Source organism: Squalius cephalus (assembly GCF_949319135.1).
Source record: "Squalius cephalus genome assembly, chromosome: 9".
NCBI lineage: Eukaryota > Metazoa > Chordata > Actinopteri > Cypriniformes > Leuciscidae > Squalius > Squalius cephalus.
Genome location: NC_137130.1, coordinates 22,271,083 through 22,286,318, shown reverse-complemented (window position 1 = coordinate 22,286,318; position 15,236 = coordinate 22,271,083). Strand labels below are relative to the sequence as shown.

The window sequence follows — 15,236 nt, the reverse complement described above, 5'->3', positions numbered from 1 at the left end:
TGAGGTAACTGCTGATTAAAATCATGCTGGGATCCACAGTCTTATCATTAGAGGAGAACAGTGGCAGAGTTCAGATTTTCATCGCCTCTTTTCTGCTTTTCTCTCCTCTCTTTTGTATCTGAGAAGGATTTTAATTGTACGTCTCGGGGTTTTGCGCACGTCCCTAGAGTCGTGCTTGCCCAGATCAAAAGCTGTCCTCCTCACAATATGAACAAAAGAAACGTTGCACACTTTTAACATGCATTCATGTGCTTTCTTTGGTGCTTGGTGTGATGGACACTTTCATATTCATAAACATTATTACATTTCTATGATATGTGTGAGATGTGTGACAACTCAGCTTTGCTTTTTATTTGTAGTTTGTATTAGTATTACATATGTTTCTAGAGACAAGCTAAGCCACATATCTGAACAAATGTGATTAGCATAGTTAACATTTGCGATGCAAATTATATTTAAATGAAAAACAATATGTTTGAATGTAACACATGCAATAACAACAGGAAGAAATTTGATCTTGAGGTTAAACATTCAACAAAAAAAAGGTAAAAGGGTTGTAAGTGAAAACAAAGCTGCAAGAAATCTTATTTTTATCTGTATTTTTGATTTTTTTTTTTTTGGTATATTTACTTAAGCAAAATTGTGTAAGCACGAATTGTTATGTTAAGTGTCATGAAACACAAATAACAGAGTTGAAGGCACATTGATGTATTTTAAAAATATAACCCTTTGACAACAAACTCCCAAAAATGTTATCATTAAAAACTACGAACAACTATTATGAACAAATCGAAAATGCTTTGATAGATTATTCTTCGAAAATTACAAACCGACATTATAACATTATAACTATAGCTCTGAACAATCTCTAAACAAATGACACACCAGTTTACCAAAAAGAATAAAGGAAGGTTTTTTTTTTTCCTTCTTTGAATTTTCAGCGTTAATGATCAGACGTACAGTGTCCTTATTGCACATATATTTCATTTGAAGAAGACAGGATGAAATATGTCCGCATGCACTGTGCTGGTTCATGTTTGGAGCAGGAGAGTATATGAAATATGTCCATGAAAACTTGAAACATGCTTGCTCCGGTCCGAATATTAACTGTGGTCCGCGTTGTTATTGTTGTCAAACTCATTGCAGCGTTCCGTGCAGAAACCGCTCTCATACGTGTTGTTACATACGTATGAAATATTATTACAGTCATATTTTCCATGTGTTGGTTTTCAATCTCCAGCTCTCACTGCATCGTGGGGAAAATGCAAACAGCACTTTTGTGCCACTGTACTGAGGAAACACACTTATGACACATGTGTTCAGACTTGAACAGGCATAGGTGAACGAACAGCTCACCTGAAACGTAGTGCGATCTCTGCATAATACAGAACAGTGATTGAATTAAAAGTGTTTGTTCTCATGCATAATGCGGAGAAAATCTCAGAAACTGATGACATAGATGCATACTCTCCACCACTTATTAACACATATACCTCACTTTTTGTGTCGTTGGTTCCACTTTGCTTTTTAAATCAGAAGAATGAAATAGCTCCAAAAAATGTGTAAAAACAATCACCTTTCCTTTAATAATAAACATAATGAGTGCTATTGTTGTTTTCATTGATGTGCAACCTGTACATACCTTCAAAAAATGTGTTTTAGGGTTTCATGACCCTTTCAAACCCAGTATAAGTTTGCTTTCTTAGAGTCTTTAGGTATTAGCAAACAAGACAAAAACATTGACAAAGTTCTTTTTGCTGTGGACGTTGAAACATCAGCTTGTGTGATCAGGTCACACAGTTCATCAGAAATGCCGAAATACTGTTTCACTCTCAATGTCAGTCATTCGCAGAGAGGTGTCACTGTAATAAGCTCCTCTGCTTCACTGCTCATCGCTCATCCAGATTAATGAGTCAGCCGTGTGCTTTTGTGCAGGGAGCAGAATGTGGAGAGGGCACGAGGGAGAGGAACCTGACGTGTGTGGTGCACTGGTCAGACTGGCCGGACAGCCCATACCCTTCTAAAGCGGTGGAGGACGAGAAGTGTGGAGACCGCGTGAGAAAGGAAAGTGAGCAGGAACTGCAGCAGCCGTGTTTCGTCCCCTGTCCAGGTACAACGCTATTCATATACACTATTCGGAGCAACAATTTCTTGTGCTTTTTGATTTGTTTACATTTTCACTTTTTCTTTTTACATTTACTCACTCAATTAGTTTAACATGATTTATTGTTTCATATCCAGTGTTGAGAAGAGTTACTTTTTAAACTAATGCATTACAATGCTGTTACTTTTTATGGAAAGTAATTTTCATGTTTGCTCTGGTTTATTCTTGTTTGGCGACAGAGCCCTGACTCTCCTTCTGTATTGTCTCTGTGTGAGCGTTTCGAGTTTGCTCAGGCAAATCAAGCACAAAAACATGACAACACTACATATTTATAGGTATACATATAATTATATGTGCATTTCTACCCTCTCGTATGTGGTTCGTTAATCATTATTGTGTAATATTCTTGAAATTGGGCTCCATCTTGCCTCAAAAATATTTAGCTGAAGCCGAAGCTTTTGTGAGTGGTTTTGTGTGCGGAGCGTGGTGTTCGGATCCTGGCACTTAGGTCTAGTTTGTTTTCGGTTTGGTGCTCCAGTTTTTCATCGGCCGTGTGCTTTTCTGTTGTCATGTTCTGTGTGGACACGTAGTCGGTGAGAGTTCTCATTGGCTGCCTGTTTGTGTCAGGTTTTGTTTGAGCACATGGCTTGTGATTGAGTTCACTAGCCATGTGCTCTTGTTTTTGTCATGTTTGGTGTGAGCAAATGGATGTCATGTTTGTTTCTATGTGCCATGTGCTCTCCTGTCTGTTGTATTAACCCCGCACTTCTTGTTATCAGATTATTAGTTAATTTGTTCTTCCTTGTTACCTGCTTTGTTTGCTCCCTATTCATTCTCCTTGTGTTTTCAGTCTTGTGCCAGTTCGTTGTCAAATTTAGGCCAAGTGTCCACCAAAGTATTTTTAGCCAGCGCTTTTAGTGGGCGCTTGAGAGTGCAATGGCAACACAGCATCCTTTCAGTTGAGATGCTTTACTTGCTATGATACGGAATATCTGCGGAAGTGTTACTAGTATCTCATTTCACAGTTTTGTTTCTGTATTGTTTCTATATAAAAATGTCGAAACGTATTTGCTGAATGTGGCATTTGGTCTGTGTTCTATTTGTCCCACCCCTCCTCCACTGTGATTGGACGGCTGGGTAAAAAGTAACAGTAATGAGCGCTGCGTTTTACCGGTAAAAAATTCAGAATGCTTAGCGTTCAGCATGAAATAGACGCTCAGCACCATGCTGCTGCCGTTTTAAAAACCCATTGAACCCATTGTTTCTCCCATTGAAAATAATTAGAAAAACACGCTAGCCATGGGAAAAAAACGCTTTGGTGGACACACAGCCTTACCTATCGTCTCTATCTCTGCAAAGCCCTGTCCTGCCTTGTTTTGACAATTCCAGCTTTGCCTTGCCTGCCCAGTCCTGCTGCCAGTGTTTTTTCCTAGGGGGTACAGTAGAGGGCGCAGCTCAAACAAACCTTTCAGCTGTGCTGCCATTCTGGATTGCAGAAGAATAGAACTGGAGCAATACTTCAGCAATAAAAATCAAAATTAAAAAATGAAACAAATGTGGTTTATCTAGAGTCATTTTTGCTTATTATTATAGTTAAATTGGATCATCAAAGGTCAGGAGCAAAAGTACACAATGCCTCTGCACTTTAAGGTAGGGTCACACCAAACCGACGCAAAAGAACTATAGCGCTGATGAAAGCCGACTATGTTGTGGCCTTGCATCGTCTGCTTCTGGGCAAGAAAGCTGCGCTTGAACACGCCGAGAGAACTACAGCCGACTGTCATCTACCACACACGTTCTGCGCCTGCGTTTGAAGGAGATATCTGCCTATTTCTGCAGATATATTTGTCTATATTTGTCATTGAAAAAGGGAAACCGACATTGCAGGCTGCAGATACACAAACCGTAAACAAAGCAGCGTTTTGAATATCAATAATGCTGATAACTTTCTTTATTCCACTCCGCTCGTTAATATTAAAATATTCGCCAAGGAACACTCAGGCAAGAAGACGTAAAATTAGAACAGCCTTCTGTCTGTTCCGTCTTGACTTCTTTGCTTGCTGTTTTGTTATTATTCTCATGCACTGACTCGTTTACTGAACTGATCTGCCAATCAGAGTTCTCTCTCTCACCCACGGCTTGGCGCCGATTCAACATGCTGAATCGGCCCAAAAACACACACGCCATCCGACTAGAGTCAGCGTTGTGGAACACACCGGAAAAACCAATTCAGTCGACGCTCATAAAAACTGCCGACTGCCAATTGTCGGCTTGGTGTGTCTCTGGCTTTACTCCTGATTTCTCTCAACATTTAAAGGGCACCTATTATGACTCTTTTCACAAGATGTAAAATAAGTCTCTGATGTCCCCAGAGTATGTATGTGAAGTTTTAGCTCAAAACACCCAACAGATCATTTTTTACAGCATGTTTAAATTGTAATTTTTTGGGGCTCAGAAAAACGCGCTGTTTTAGTGTGTGCCCTTTAAATGCAAATTAACTGCTGCTGCACGGCACAGGGGGCGGAGCCTCACGAGCTCGCGCTACAGAGCCAGGACAATCTCATCTGATAATATCAGAACAGAAACTCTCAGTTGCGGTGTTCATTTCGACTCGGAGTCGGACAATAATGCCCACAGAGCCAGAGAATATATGCTGTATGGAGATAGAACAGGTATAGTTTAGTTTAATTATGGTTATAACTTATTTGTTCACCCCCGAGCTGCAGGAGTTTGTGCAGAACACCTTCAGGAAACATCACGTCCTGTGCCTGATTCGAATGATGAACAAAATATACTGACGAGTTCAGTGAAGTTTATTGTACATCACACAAAAGATGAGCGTTAGTTTTACTCCAGAGAATCTGAATCTCTGTAAGAGCTGAATAAACATAGTATAAGAAGTGCGCATTAAAGTCTTATCCATAAACTCTCTCTCTCTCTCCCTTTCATTATCAACAACATACACAGCGAAGTACACAAAACACTCATTACAACTAACAGTAAACAAAGATACACACCTTTTCAGTGGGTGCTAAATAAACTGGTAAACCTTATATCCGTAAAATGACTCGAAGAGCTGTCATAAAGAGCGCGCTCGCACTTTCATTTCTTCCGTGTCCAGTCACGTTAGGCCTGTTGCTACGGAGAGTGTAAGCTTGATCACAAACAGTACAGATCCATCCTTGAGTAACAACGGGAGTAAATGAAGACTACTATGTTCATTCTTACATCCATCAACAACACACCTCAATCGCTTAGGAGACATTCTTGTCTACAGCTGCTCAAGCGTCGAACAATGGCGGACTCTGTGTCCAGCTCACTCAGGGCGGGTCTAGGCTCAAACTGAAGTGTCACTCAACAGTCGTGGGAGGGGCCTGCTCAATTCTACGTCACATTGCGCCGAATCTGAGAACAGCTCATTCTGAGACAGTGCTTATGATTTATTGAGATTGTAAAAAAAACACTGGGTGGATTTTTAGCATTCTAGGGTGGTTTTGCTCACACACTGCCAACACACATTTATGTTCAAACACCATGTAAAAGTGAATTTTGCATAATAGGTGCCCTTTAAACTGGAGAGATGGCAGTCAGTAAATTGGAAAACAAAGTAACTTGCATTACTTATTTAAAAAAGTAACTCAGATATTTTTTTTAAATATAAAAGTAATGTGTTACTCTACTCGTTACTAAGAGTAATATAAAAGTAATCTGATTACATAACTCACATTACTTGTAATGCGTTACCTCCCCAACACTGTTCATAACCACTGGAAGATGTTGATCAAGAAATATTTTGAACTGCTACTCACATTTCACTTACTATCTCAGTGGAACTGTCCAAGGAATTAATATCTGTCATCTTCAGTGAGATTACTAGTTGTCAAACTGACAAACTTTCATTTCATGTCTCTTTATTTATCTGCAAACTCACCTTCAGGCTGTTATTGACCTGTGTTAGCCCTACTTCTGTGTCTCTCTTCAAACTGCATATTTATTTTCGTAAATGTGCTGCTTGCTCACAGGAAAGAGCACACGTTGGGAGGAGAGGAAATCAAAGATGTTAGTCCAGTGTGAGAAAGGTAGAGACAAAGAAGCGAGCGAGTTAGAGAGGGTGGCATATGGTGTGCGGTGTGCGTTGCTTTATTATATGTTACGGCAGCTCCAGTGAGGGATGGAAATAGACTGGCTTCATGAAGATGATGGATAATGAGATGCCTGGGTGCACAGATTGTCTCTAATAGCCATCCTGGCTGCAGAATCAAAAGGAAGTCATGGCTGAAGAGCTAGTGTTAGCTTGTGCAGTGGCCGTCACTGTGAATCGCCCTCTACTCTGAGGGATTAGGAGGCTCAGTGATGTCTGATCTTCGGTTAAGGAAGTGCTAAATGTATCTGAAGAGTTGTCACGAATTAGGTTTCATTTTAAGTTAAAGTCTGTATTTTTATTTTATTTTTTTTAAATACACAAACCTTAAAGTTTTAAGTATAATAATTAAGCTAGATGATAATGCTAGCAGCATTTTTGTTTTAGTATTATTTATATACTATTGTGTTATTTATCATTTTAGTTTAAGTTTTAGTAATTTTGTTGTGCTTTATTTTTATTTCATTTTATATTTTATTTCAGATACATTTCAATTAACAAAAATATTTTTTTATTATTTTAGTTTTAGTTTATCACACTGGCTAGCATTATCTGACAAAGAGTCCTGTGGTATCAATTTTATATTTGGGTACTATACTGTATCCCAAGACTGTTCTACTCAAACTTTTCACACTTGAAATCATACTTTTCACACTTAGTCAAAATAGTATGTAGCTTTCCTTCTCTGCACTTGCTAATTTAACCAGTGAAGTTCCTTGATGAGTGTCACGTTTTCATGGGATTCATTTAACTAATAGAACCAGAGTTGTGAAGTGTGATTTGCCTTCTACAGGAGACTGTCACCTTACAGAGTGGTCTCTGTGGAGTTCCTGTCAGCTGACGTGTCTGGAAGGACGTAGTTTCGAGACGGTGGGCCGACAGGCACGTTCACAGGCCGTGGTCATACAAGTGCTGGAGAATCAGGAGAGCTGTCCTCACCAGGTCTTTGAGACGCGTCCATGTAAAGGTACAAACAGTGAAATGTAATATTATATAATCCAATCCAATATAATATAATGTTATATAGTCTGATGTTTTTGTATGGAAGCCCATTTCTACCAAATAAGTAAAAAAAAAAAAAAACTTTTAAAAATCAATGCATAAGACATCTCTGTCGCTTGTAATCTCACACACCTTGTGAGTTCAGCTCTACAACAAGACCCTCAGTTGTGTACGAGAAAGTATGTGTGTGTAGTGTGAACAGAGCCTAGGTATCCAGTGGAGGTCTGTGAGGGAATTTTCCAGAGAGGTAGATATGTAAATCAATATTGGTCAAACCAATAAAATATTGTAGTAGGTTATTTGCTAGTAATTATGCACCCATACTCAGATGATTGAAGTCAGTACGTTTTTTTAATAGAAATTTAACAGTAAATGCATTTAAAAATGTTACAAAATACTTATATTTTAATGAAATGCTGTTCTTTTTCTGTTCATCAAAGTATCCTGGAAAAAAATGTATCACTGTTTTCACACAAATATTGTTTTCCACAATATTGTTATAAACAATGTCTCTTGAGCATCAAATCAGCATGTTAGAATGATTTCTGAAGGATCATGTGACACTAAATATATATATATATATATATATATATATATATATATATGTGTGTGTGTGTGTGTGTGTGTGTGTGTGTGTGTGTGTGTGTGTGTGTGTGTATGTGTGTGTATATTCAAATAGAAAAGTCATTTTGAGTTGTAATAATTTTTATTTTATTTTTTACTGTATTTCAAAAACATTATAAAAACTTACTGACCCCAAACTTTTAAATGGTAGTGTATTTGATAATTAACGTCATATTATAATCTTTCTGATCAGTGGTTATGTTCATTTTGAATCCGATAGACTGCCACTATTAAATATTTTTAAAAACACTTTTAGTCTTAGTGCAGTCATGCTTGGTCAGAATGTGTGTGTGTGTGTGTGTGTGTGTGTGTGTGTGTGTGTGTGTGTGTGTGTGTGTGTGTGTGTGTGTGTGTGTGTGTGTGTGTGTGTGTGTGTGTGTGTGTGTGTGAGTGAGTATATAATGTCTGCGTTCGGCTATTATCACACCTGACTGCCCATTGCAAGCCTATTGAGTGTCTCTCTCACTCCGTTGGGCTGCAGGAGGGAAATGTCATAGTTACGAGTGGAGGACCAGCGCCTGGAATGACAACGAAAGATCAGTGTGGTGCCAGCGGTCTGATGGGGTCAATGTGACAGGTAGCCCACCTCTTACATTGAGACTGAGAGAATGACAAATATACTGCACTGACTTCACTTACAGAAAGATAATCAAAAGACCCGTCGACTCCACATGACAGAAAATCTGTAGGCAATGAAAATCCTGTCATCATTTACCTGCCCTCATGTCGTGCCAAACCAGTATGCTGTTATTCTTTACAGTGGAACAAAAATGAGACTTTTTGAATCTTGATCTTCATACTTGTAAAGTTCATGGTGACCAGAGACTGTCAAACTCCAAAAAGGAGGAGAAAAAATAACCATAAAGGTACTTGTGCACTGCATTCCATGTCTTCTGAAGGCTTGTGATACTGTAGTTTCATGTGATTAACAGACCCAAGTTTGAATTGACGCAGGTTGTACATTAGCTACTACTCAAAATTGTGCGGTCAGTTTACTTTTTTAAAGAAAGATATTTATACTTTTATTCAGCAAAGATGCCTTAAATTTATCAAAAGTGACAGTAAAGACATTTATAATGTTATAAAAGATTTATATTTGAAATAAATGCTTTTGAACTTTATCGAAGAATCCTGAAAATGATTTTTTTGTGAAAAATATTCATCAGCACAACTGCTTTCAACATTGATTATAATAAATGTTTCTTGAGCACCAAATCATCACATTATAATGATTTCTAAATGATCATGTGACACTGAAGACTGGAGTAATGATGCTGAAAATTCAGCTTTGCCATCACAGGGATAAATTATATTTTAAAATGTATCAAAATAGTAATCAGTTATTTTAAATTGTAATAATATTTCACAATATTACTGTTTTTGCTGTATTTTTGATCAAATAAATGCAGCCTTGGTGAGCATAAGAGAACAAAGTTATCACACGGCTTCGAAGACTTGGAATTAAGTGCACTAGTCGTACAGTCACTTTTAGTGTGCTCTTAAAGTCCTCTTTGGAGATTTACAGCCACTATGAAGTCTTGTTGAATGGAAAAGATAAGATACATTTTCCTTGTGTTCCAGTGAGAAAATAACAGCATGTGGGTTTGGAGCAACACGAGGGTGAGAAAATAATAACAGAATTTTCTCTTTTTAGGTTGATTTATCCCTTTAACCCTAAACACAGAACCATAGGCTGAAAATTTGTGATGGTAGAAGTAGAAGTCTATTGTCATTCCAAAACATGTGGTACATGATAGGAATGAAATTTCATACTGACAATATTCAATTGATAATAGTAATAATAATAGAATCAAATCAACAGCAATATAAAAGCATTGTGAATAAATACAAAGTTCTGGCATGAAACTCTAGATGGTGCAGGCTAATAGGTCCTTTAAATCACCTGTTCATAATCACATTGTGATATATAGGGTGCAGCTGATTGGCTCCTGCCATATCAGTAGCCAATGAGCTTGCTGCTCATTTGCCTTAGCAGTGCAGCACACTTTCAGAAACCCTCCACCTTCCCCAGCTCCACCTGTATCGATCTGTAATGGATAATTAATGTACGCTATATTGTACAGCAGTAGCATGTCTTACTTGCCCATTACCGTGCGAAGTACTCCGAGAGTTGTCATGACAGAACTATACTAATCCATCAGACAAACAATAAATAGTAAATAAATAAATTAGTAATACCCTCCACTTACACACCAAATGCTAAAATAAGCCTACAATGAAGACTAAAATCAATGAATCACTGTAACCATGTGCGAATAACATTTATTGTTAGTACAGTCATCACACAATGGAGTACAGTTTAATGCAGCACTATGATGAAGAGTTCATCAGTCTCACCGCTTCTATTTCTTAGCCTGGTGGTTCTGGGCCTAATGCTGCGCAACCTCCTTCCTGAAGGGAGATTGGCAAACAGACCATTTTCTGGGTGAGCAAGGTCCCTCATAATACAAGTTGCACACCTTCTGCATCTGCTGATGTAAATATCGCTTACAGTTGGCAAACTGTGCTTGAAAACCCACTCTAGTGCGCTCCTGTCAGCAACATCCCCACCACACAGTGATACAGGAGGTGAAGACTCTCTCCCCCATTCATCTGTAGAAGGATGTGAGGACCGCAATGCCGAGGCCAGCATGCTTTGAATGTGCAGACGTTGTCTAGGACAGTTTCATAGCACATCCAACATTTTCCCTATTCTCTCCCTCCATTTCAACAGACGTTATCAATAAACTAACGCTCGTCTGAAAGTGAACAGCAGAAATGTTATAAAACATTGTTTGATTGTGGTGAAATGAACACGCTCCAGATGGCAAGCTTTCACTTGAGTGTTTAGAGCAAGAACGAAGGCTTTCGGGCTGCGTGAAGTGCTGTAAATAACAGAGAATAGTGATCTTATCTGAGTACGGAATCATCTCGGGTAAATATAAGCTGTGATGGTGAGGTAATCTCTTCTGCGTGAGAAAAGCCCGAACCCAGGGTATTAGTCTCTGATGTTTTGACATGTAATTTTCTATTCCAAAATTACAATCTTCACTGATTGACCAGAAGCTGTGATGGGTCCTTTAAGCCATTAATCAGGTGTGACAGCACTTTTATCTGGCTATCAATAGGGAAATGGCAATAATTACCTCTGTTGTTTCCTGCTGGAAGGGGGCTGCTTTCCACAGAACCGGCCAACCACTGTGCGGCACTGTCACCCTCCCTGCACCAAACCCTTCTCCCACTGCAAGCAGGTAAACACTGTCCTTCCTGTGTGCGAAGATATCATCCTGTATTTGAGACCATTTGTGCTTTGATTGTGCTACCAGCATGATATTCATGTGGTTTGAGGCATTATTATCGAAACCCTAAGCCTACCCTTAAAACAATGCAAATATAGTGTTGGTAGCACAATCTGATAGGTAGCATTATTCGTCAGAACACTGTATCTATTTGCATGTTAAACCAACATGTAAATAACAAGACAAAACAAGAAAAAAAAATCCATCTTATGACCTGTAGTTATTGTTATTAGTTCACTCATGAAGGAAGGCATTTCAGGCAAGTGTAAAATATGTACAATTGCTTCAAATAGAGGACAAAAACATCAAACTCACAAAACGGTACATTGACTGCCACTTGCAGTGCACTGAATGTAACTACATGCAATGCATTCCATGCAGCCACATTTCTGCATGAGTACTGATAAAAATATAGATTTTGCCTTAAAGAAGTATTCCAGGTTCAATAGAAGTTTAATCGAAAGCATTTGTGGCATAATGTTCATTACCACAAAGAATTATTTCAATTCATCCCTTGAGTTTCGGCGAGTCACTTAATGGAAGTGAAAATGTGGTGCTTATATTTTTATGAAAAAACATTTACTTCAATTTTTCTTTTAAACTTTTGTGTTTAGACAAATGTTTTGCAGTCGTTTTAGGCATTATGTTGTCATGTTTGAATTTGTCAAATTGGATATAATACACAGAAAAGATTAGTGAGTGATTTTTGATGTTGTTTAGTCAACACAGATGTTCTAAAGTCTTGTGGCTGTACTATTGCAACACTGAGTACTTTAATGTTTACAGATTGGCCCCATTCACTTCTGTTGTAAGTGCCTTATTGTAACCAGATTTGCTTTTGTATGAAAAGGAGGGATGAATTGAAATGTGAAATTTTTGTGCTAATCAACATTATGCCACTGTAGTTCGATCTCAAGTTACATTGAACCTGGGATATTCCTTTAAAGGAATAGCGGTGTCTTTATGCAGTGTGTACAGTGTCTCACAGCGATACATGTCTGTTTCAGAGCGGTGTGTGTGGCTGCGAGAAGGGCTACACTGAAGTGATGACCACACATGGATTCCTGGATTACTGCACCAAGACTCCCGGTGCCGACAACAAGAAGGCAGATGTGAAGACCAGCTCGGGAAGATTAAAACCAGGCACCACTCAGATGCAGGACTTCTTCGGCGAATGGTCCCTGCAGCCGCTCGGCCCAGGTATTTGAAATGCAGATGAACAGCAGGCTGATGTGGGCCAGTGGAGTGTGGCTTTGAGTTATAGTAGAATATCTGGATGCCTTCATGAGACCCCAGATACAGGCTGATGTAGAACTCCATTTAATGCCTCAGTGTTTATGCCCCATTGGTGCTATGAGAAAAGCATTGGACTGAGTCTCATAACAGCGTGATTTGTATTGCCCATAACTTGACAGACAGAGTTGCTTTATTGCTGGCTAGAGGCCATTTCTGATTAGAACTGAATTTAGCGGCCTGTGGTACAACAACTGTGTGCCGCCAGGTTAGCAGTAGGTGTGTGTTCCAGTCAGATGGAGGACTGAAATTCTGCGAATTGCTAGAACTGTTATCTGCAAAACAAACTTATGTTATTAAATATAAAATTTATTAGATGAATAAATCAATAAACAAGGACTCGACAACCACGCTACATGTCGGAGCACTGCCCATGAAGACAAATATATTTTCTTAAATATATTTTGCTTTATATTGTTGAATTTACATCAACTACGGATTATGTTGTAATGTTTGTTAATAACTTCTTAAACCAGGGGCTTTCAAACTTAGCAGTAACATGAGGGACCTGCCAAATATTTTTTGATCTACAACTAATTTGGTGCAAAAATAAGTTGGTGCGATTTTTTTCTGCTCACTAAGGCTGCATTTATTTGATCAAAAATACAGTACAAACTGTAATGATGTGAAATATTATCACGATTTAAAATAAATGCTTTCTATTTTAATAGATCTTAAAATGTAATTTTGTGTCACATGATCCTTCAGAAATTATTCTAATGTGCTGATTTTCTGCTTAAGAAACATTTCTTATTATCAGTGCTAAAAAAAAACATTAAAATCTGATAACTGCTTACTATTTTTGTGGAAACCATGATACATTTTTTCAGGATTCTTTGATGAACAGAAAGAAAGAACAGCATTTATTTGAAATAGAAATAGACCGATCAGGCGTAACATTATGACCACTGACAGGTGAAGTGAATACACTGATTTTCTCTTCATCACAGCACCTGTTTGTGGGTGGGATATATTAGGCAACAAGTGAACATTTTGTCCTCCAAGTTAGATGCAGGAAAAATGGGCAAGCGTATGGATCTGAGTGATTTTGAAAAGAGCCAAATTGTTATGGCTAGACGACTGGGTCAGAGCATCTCCAAAACGACAGCTCTTGTGGGGTGTTCCCAGTCTGCAGTGGTCAGTATTTATCAAAAGTGGTCCAAGGAAGGAACAGTGGTGAACCGGTGACAGGGTCATGGGCGGCTAAGGCTCCTTGATGCACGTGGGGAGCGAAGGCTGGTCCGTGCGGTGCGATCCAACAGACGAGCTACTGTAGCTCAAATTGCTCAAGAAGTTAATGCCGGTTCGGATAGAAAGGTGTCTGAATACACAGTGCATCGCAGTTTGTTGCGTATGGGGCTAGTCACAGTCAGGGTGCCCATGCTGACCCCTGTCCTCCGCCGAAAGTGCCGACAGTGAGCATGTGAGCATCAGAACTGGACCACGGAGCAATGGAAGAAGGTGACCTTGTCGGATGAATCACATTTTCTTTTACATCACGTGGATGGCTGGGTGCCTGTGCGTCGTTTATGGGGAACACATGGCACCAGGATGCACAATGGGAAGAAGGCAAGCCAGCGGAGGCAGTGTGATGCTTTGGGCAATGTTCTGCTGGGAAACCTTGGGTCCTGCCATCCATGTGGATGTTACTTTGACACGTACCACCTAGCTAAGCATTGTTGCAGACCATGTACACCCTTTCATGGAAACGGTATTCCCTGGTGGCTGTGGCCTCTTTCAGCAGGATAATGCTCCCTGCCACAGAGCAAAAATGGTTTAGGAATGGTTTGAGGAGCACAACAACAAAGGAAGGTGGTCATAATGTTATGCCTGATTGGTGTATGTTGTAACATTAATAATGTCTTTTACCGGTGTTATGCATCCTTTTTACATTTTTTTTTTATTAATGTTTCATTGTCAATCAATCATGGTCTTAACCGTTTTAATCACAAATCACTGGTCAGGAAATTAGCAAGAATTGCACAAATACTGCAGATAAAGTAACTTAGCACAGAATAGCCTTCCCCAACTTGCAGACAGCTTTTTACAGGAAGAAGAGTCAGTGTTGTTCCACTCAATGTTAATGGCTTCAAACAGTTCATGAGTAGTTGAAAAATGTATCCCAGTTCATTTGAGTTTAATGTGAGACCAAGTATTCACTATAGGGTTCAAATCTGGACTCTGACCAGGCCAAAAAACATGACATTGTAGTTTGGGCAAGAGCATTGTCTTGTTGAGAAATAACATCTGATCATTCCTCTGACAACTTTTCATTTGTGGGAAATATGCCATTCTGCAATATTTTCCTGTACTCCAAAGCATTAAATGACTTTTCACTGTGAAGTAGCTCATCAATCCCTGCAGCTAAAAAGTCTCCCCACACAATGACATCTTCCTCCATATACTTCACTGTGGTAGAGATGCATTTATTATTATATTTATCACCAGATATTAGAAGACACCGCTCTGGTGCATCACCATACACTTGTGTTTTTCTGAGACGGCAATTGCTTCTTAAGTAGTGCATTTGCTTAATTAGGGGTTCAAGCACTTCAGTGCTGAACACCTATTGTTATTGTTAATTTTCCCATGATGCAACATTCAGACATAAAACTGATCGGGCAGACCAAACCGTAAGTCGTAGAGACTTGAAACTTTGGGGGCTGGTAGTACTCACACCGCCTACAGCGTCACCAAGGCCCGCCCCGGTCGGCCTGACGGGGGCGCTACAGCGCTCAAAAGTACGAAATGGCTCATAACTCATCAACCGTTC

The 15,236-nt window shown here is 39.1% G+C and overlaps 1 protein-coding gene across 6 annotated transcripts in view; it reads left to right on the top strand.

Annotated features, from left to right (window-relative positions):
• The window catches only part of thsd7ba (thrombospondin, type I, domain containing 7Ba), a 308,878-nt gene that overhangs the window by 290,114 nt on the left and 3,528 nt on the right, over positions 1 to 15,236 (top strand). For all 6 annotated transcript variants that reach the window (XM_079882075.1, XM_079882079.1, XM_079882074.1 and 3 more), the window contains 5 exons: positions 1,936 to 2,110; positions 7,039 to 7,212; positions 8,353 to 8,448; positions 11,040 to 11,122; positions 12,178 to 12,370. In XM_079882075.1, the coding sequence (XP_079738201.1) occupies positions 1,936 to 2,110; positions 7,039 to 7,212; positions 8,353 to 8,448; positions 11,040 to 11,122; positions 12,178 to 12,370 (721 nt within the window). The remainder of the gene's footprint in view (positions 1 to 1,935; positions 2,111 to 7,038; positions 7,213 to 8,352; positions 8,449 to 11,039; positions 11,123 to 12,177; positions 12,371 to 15,236) is intronic.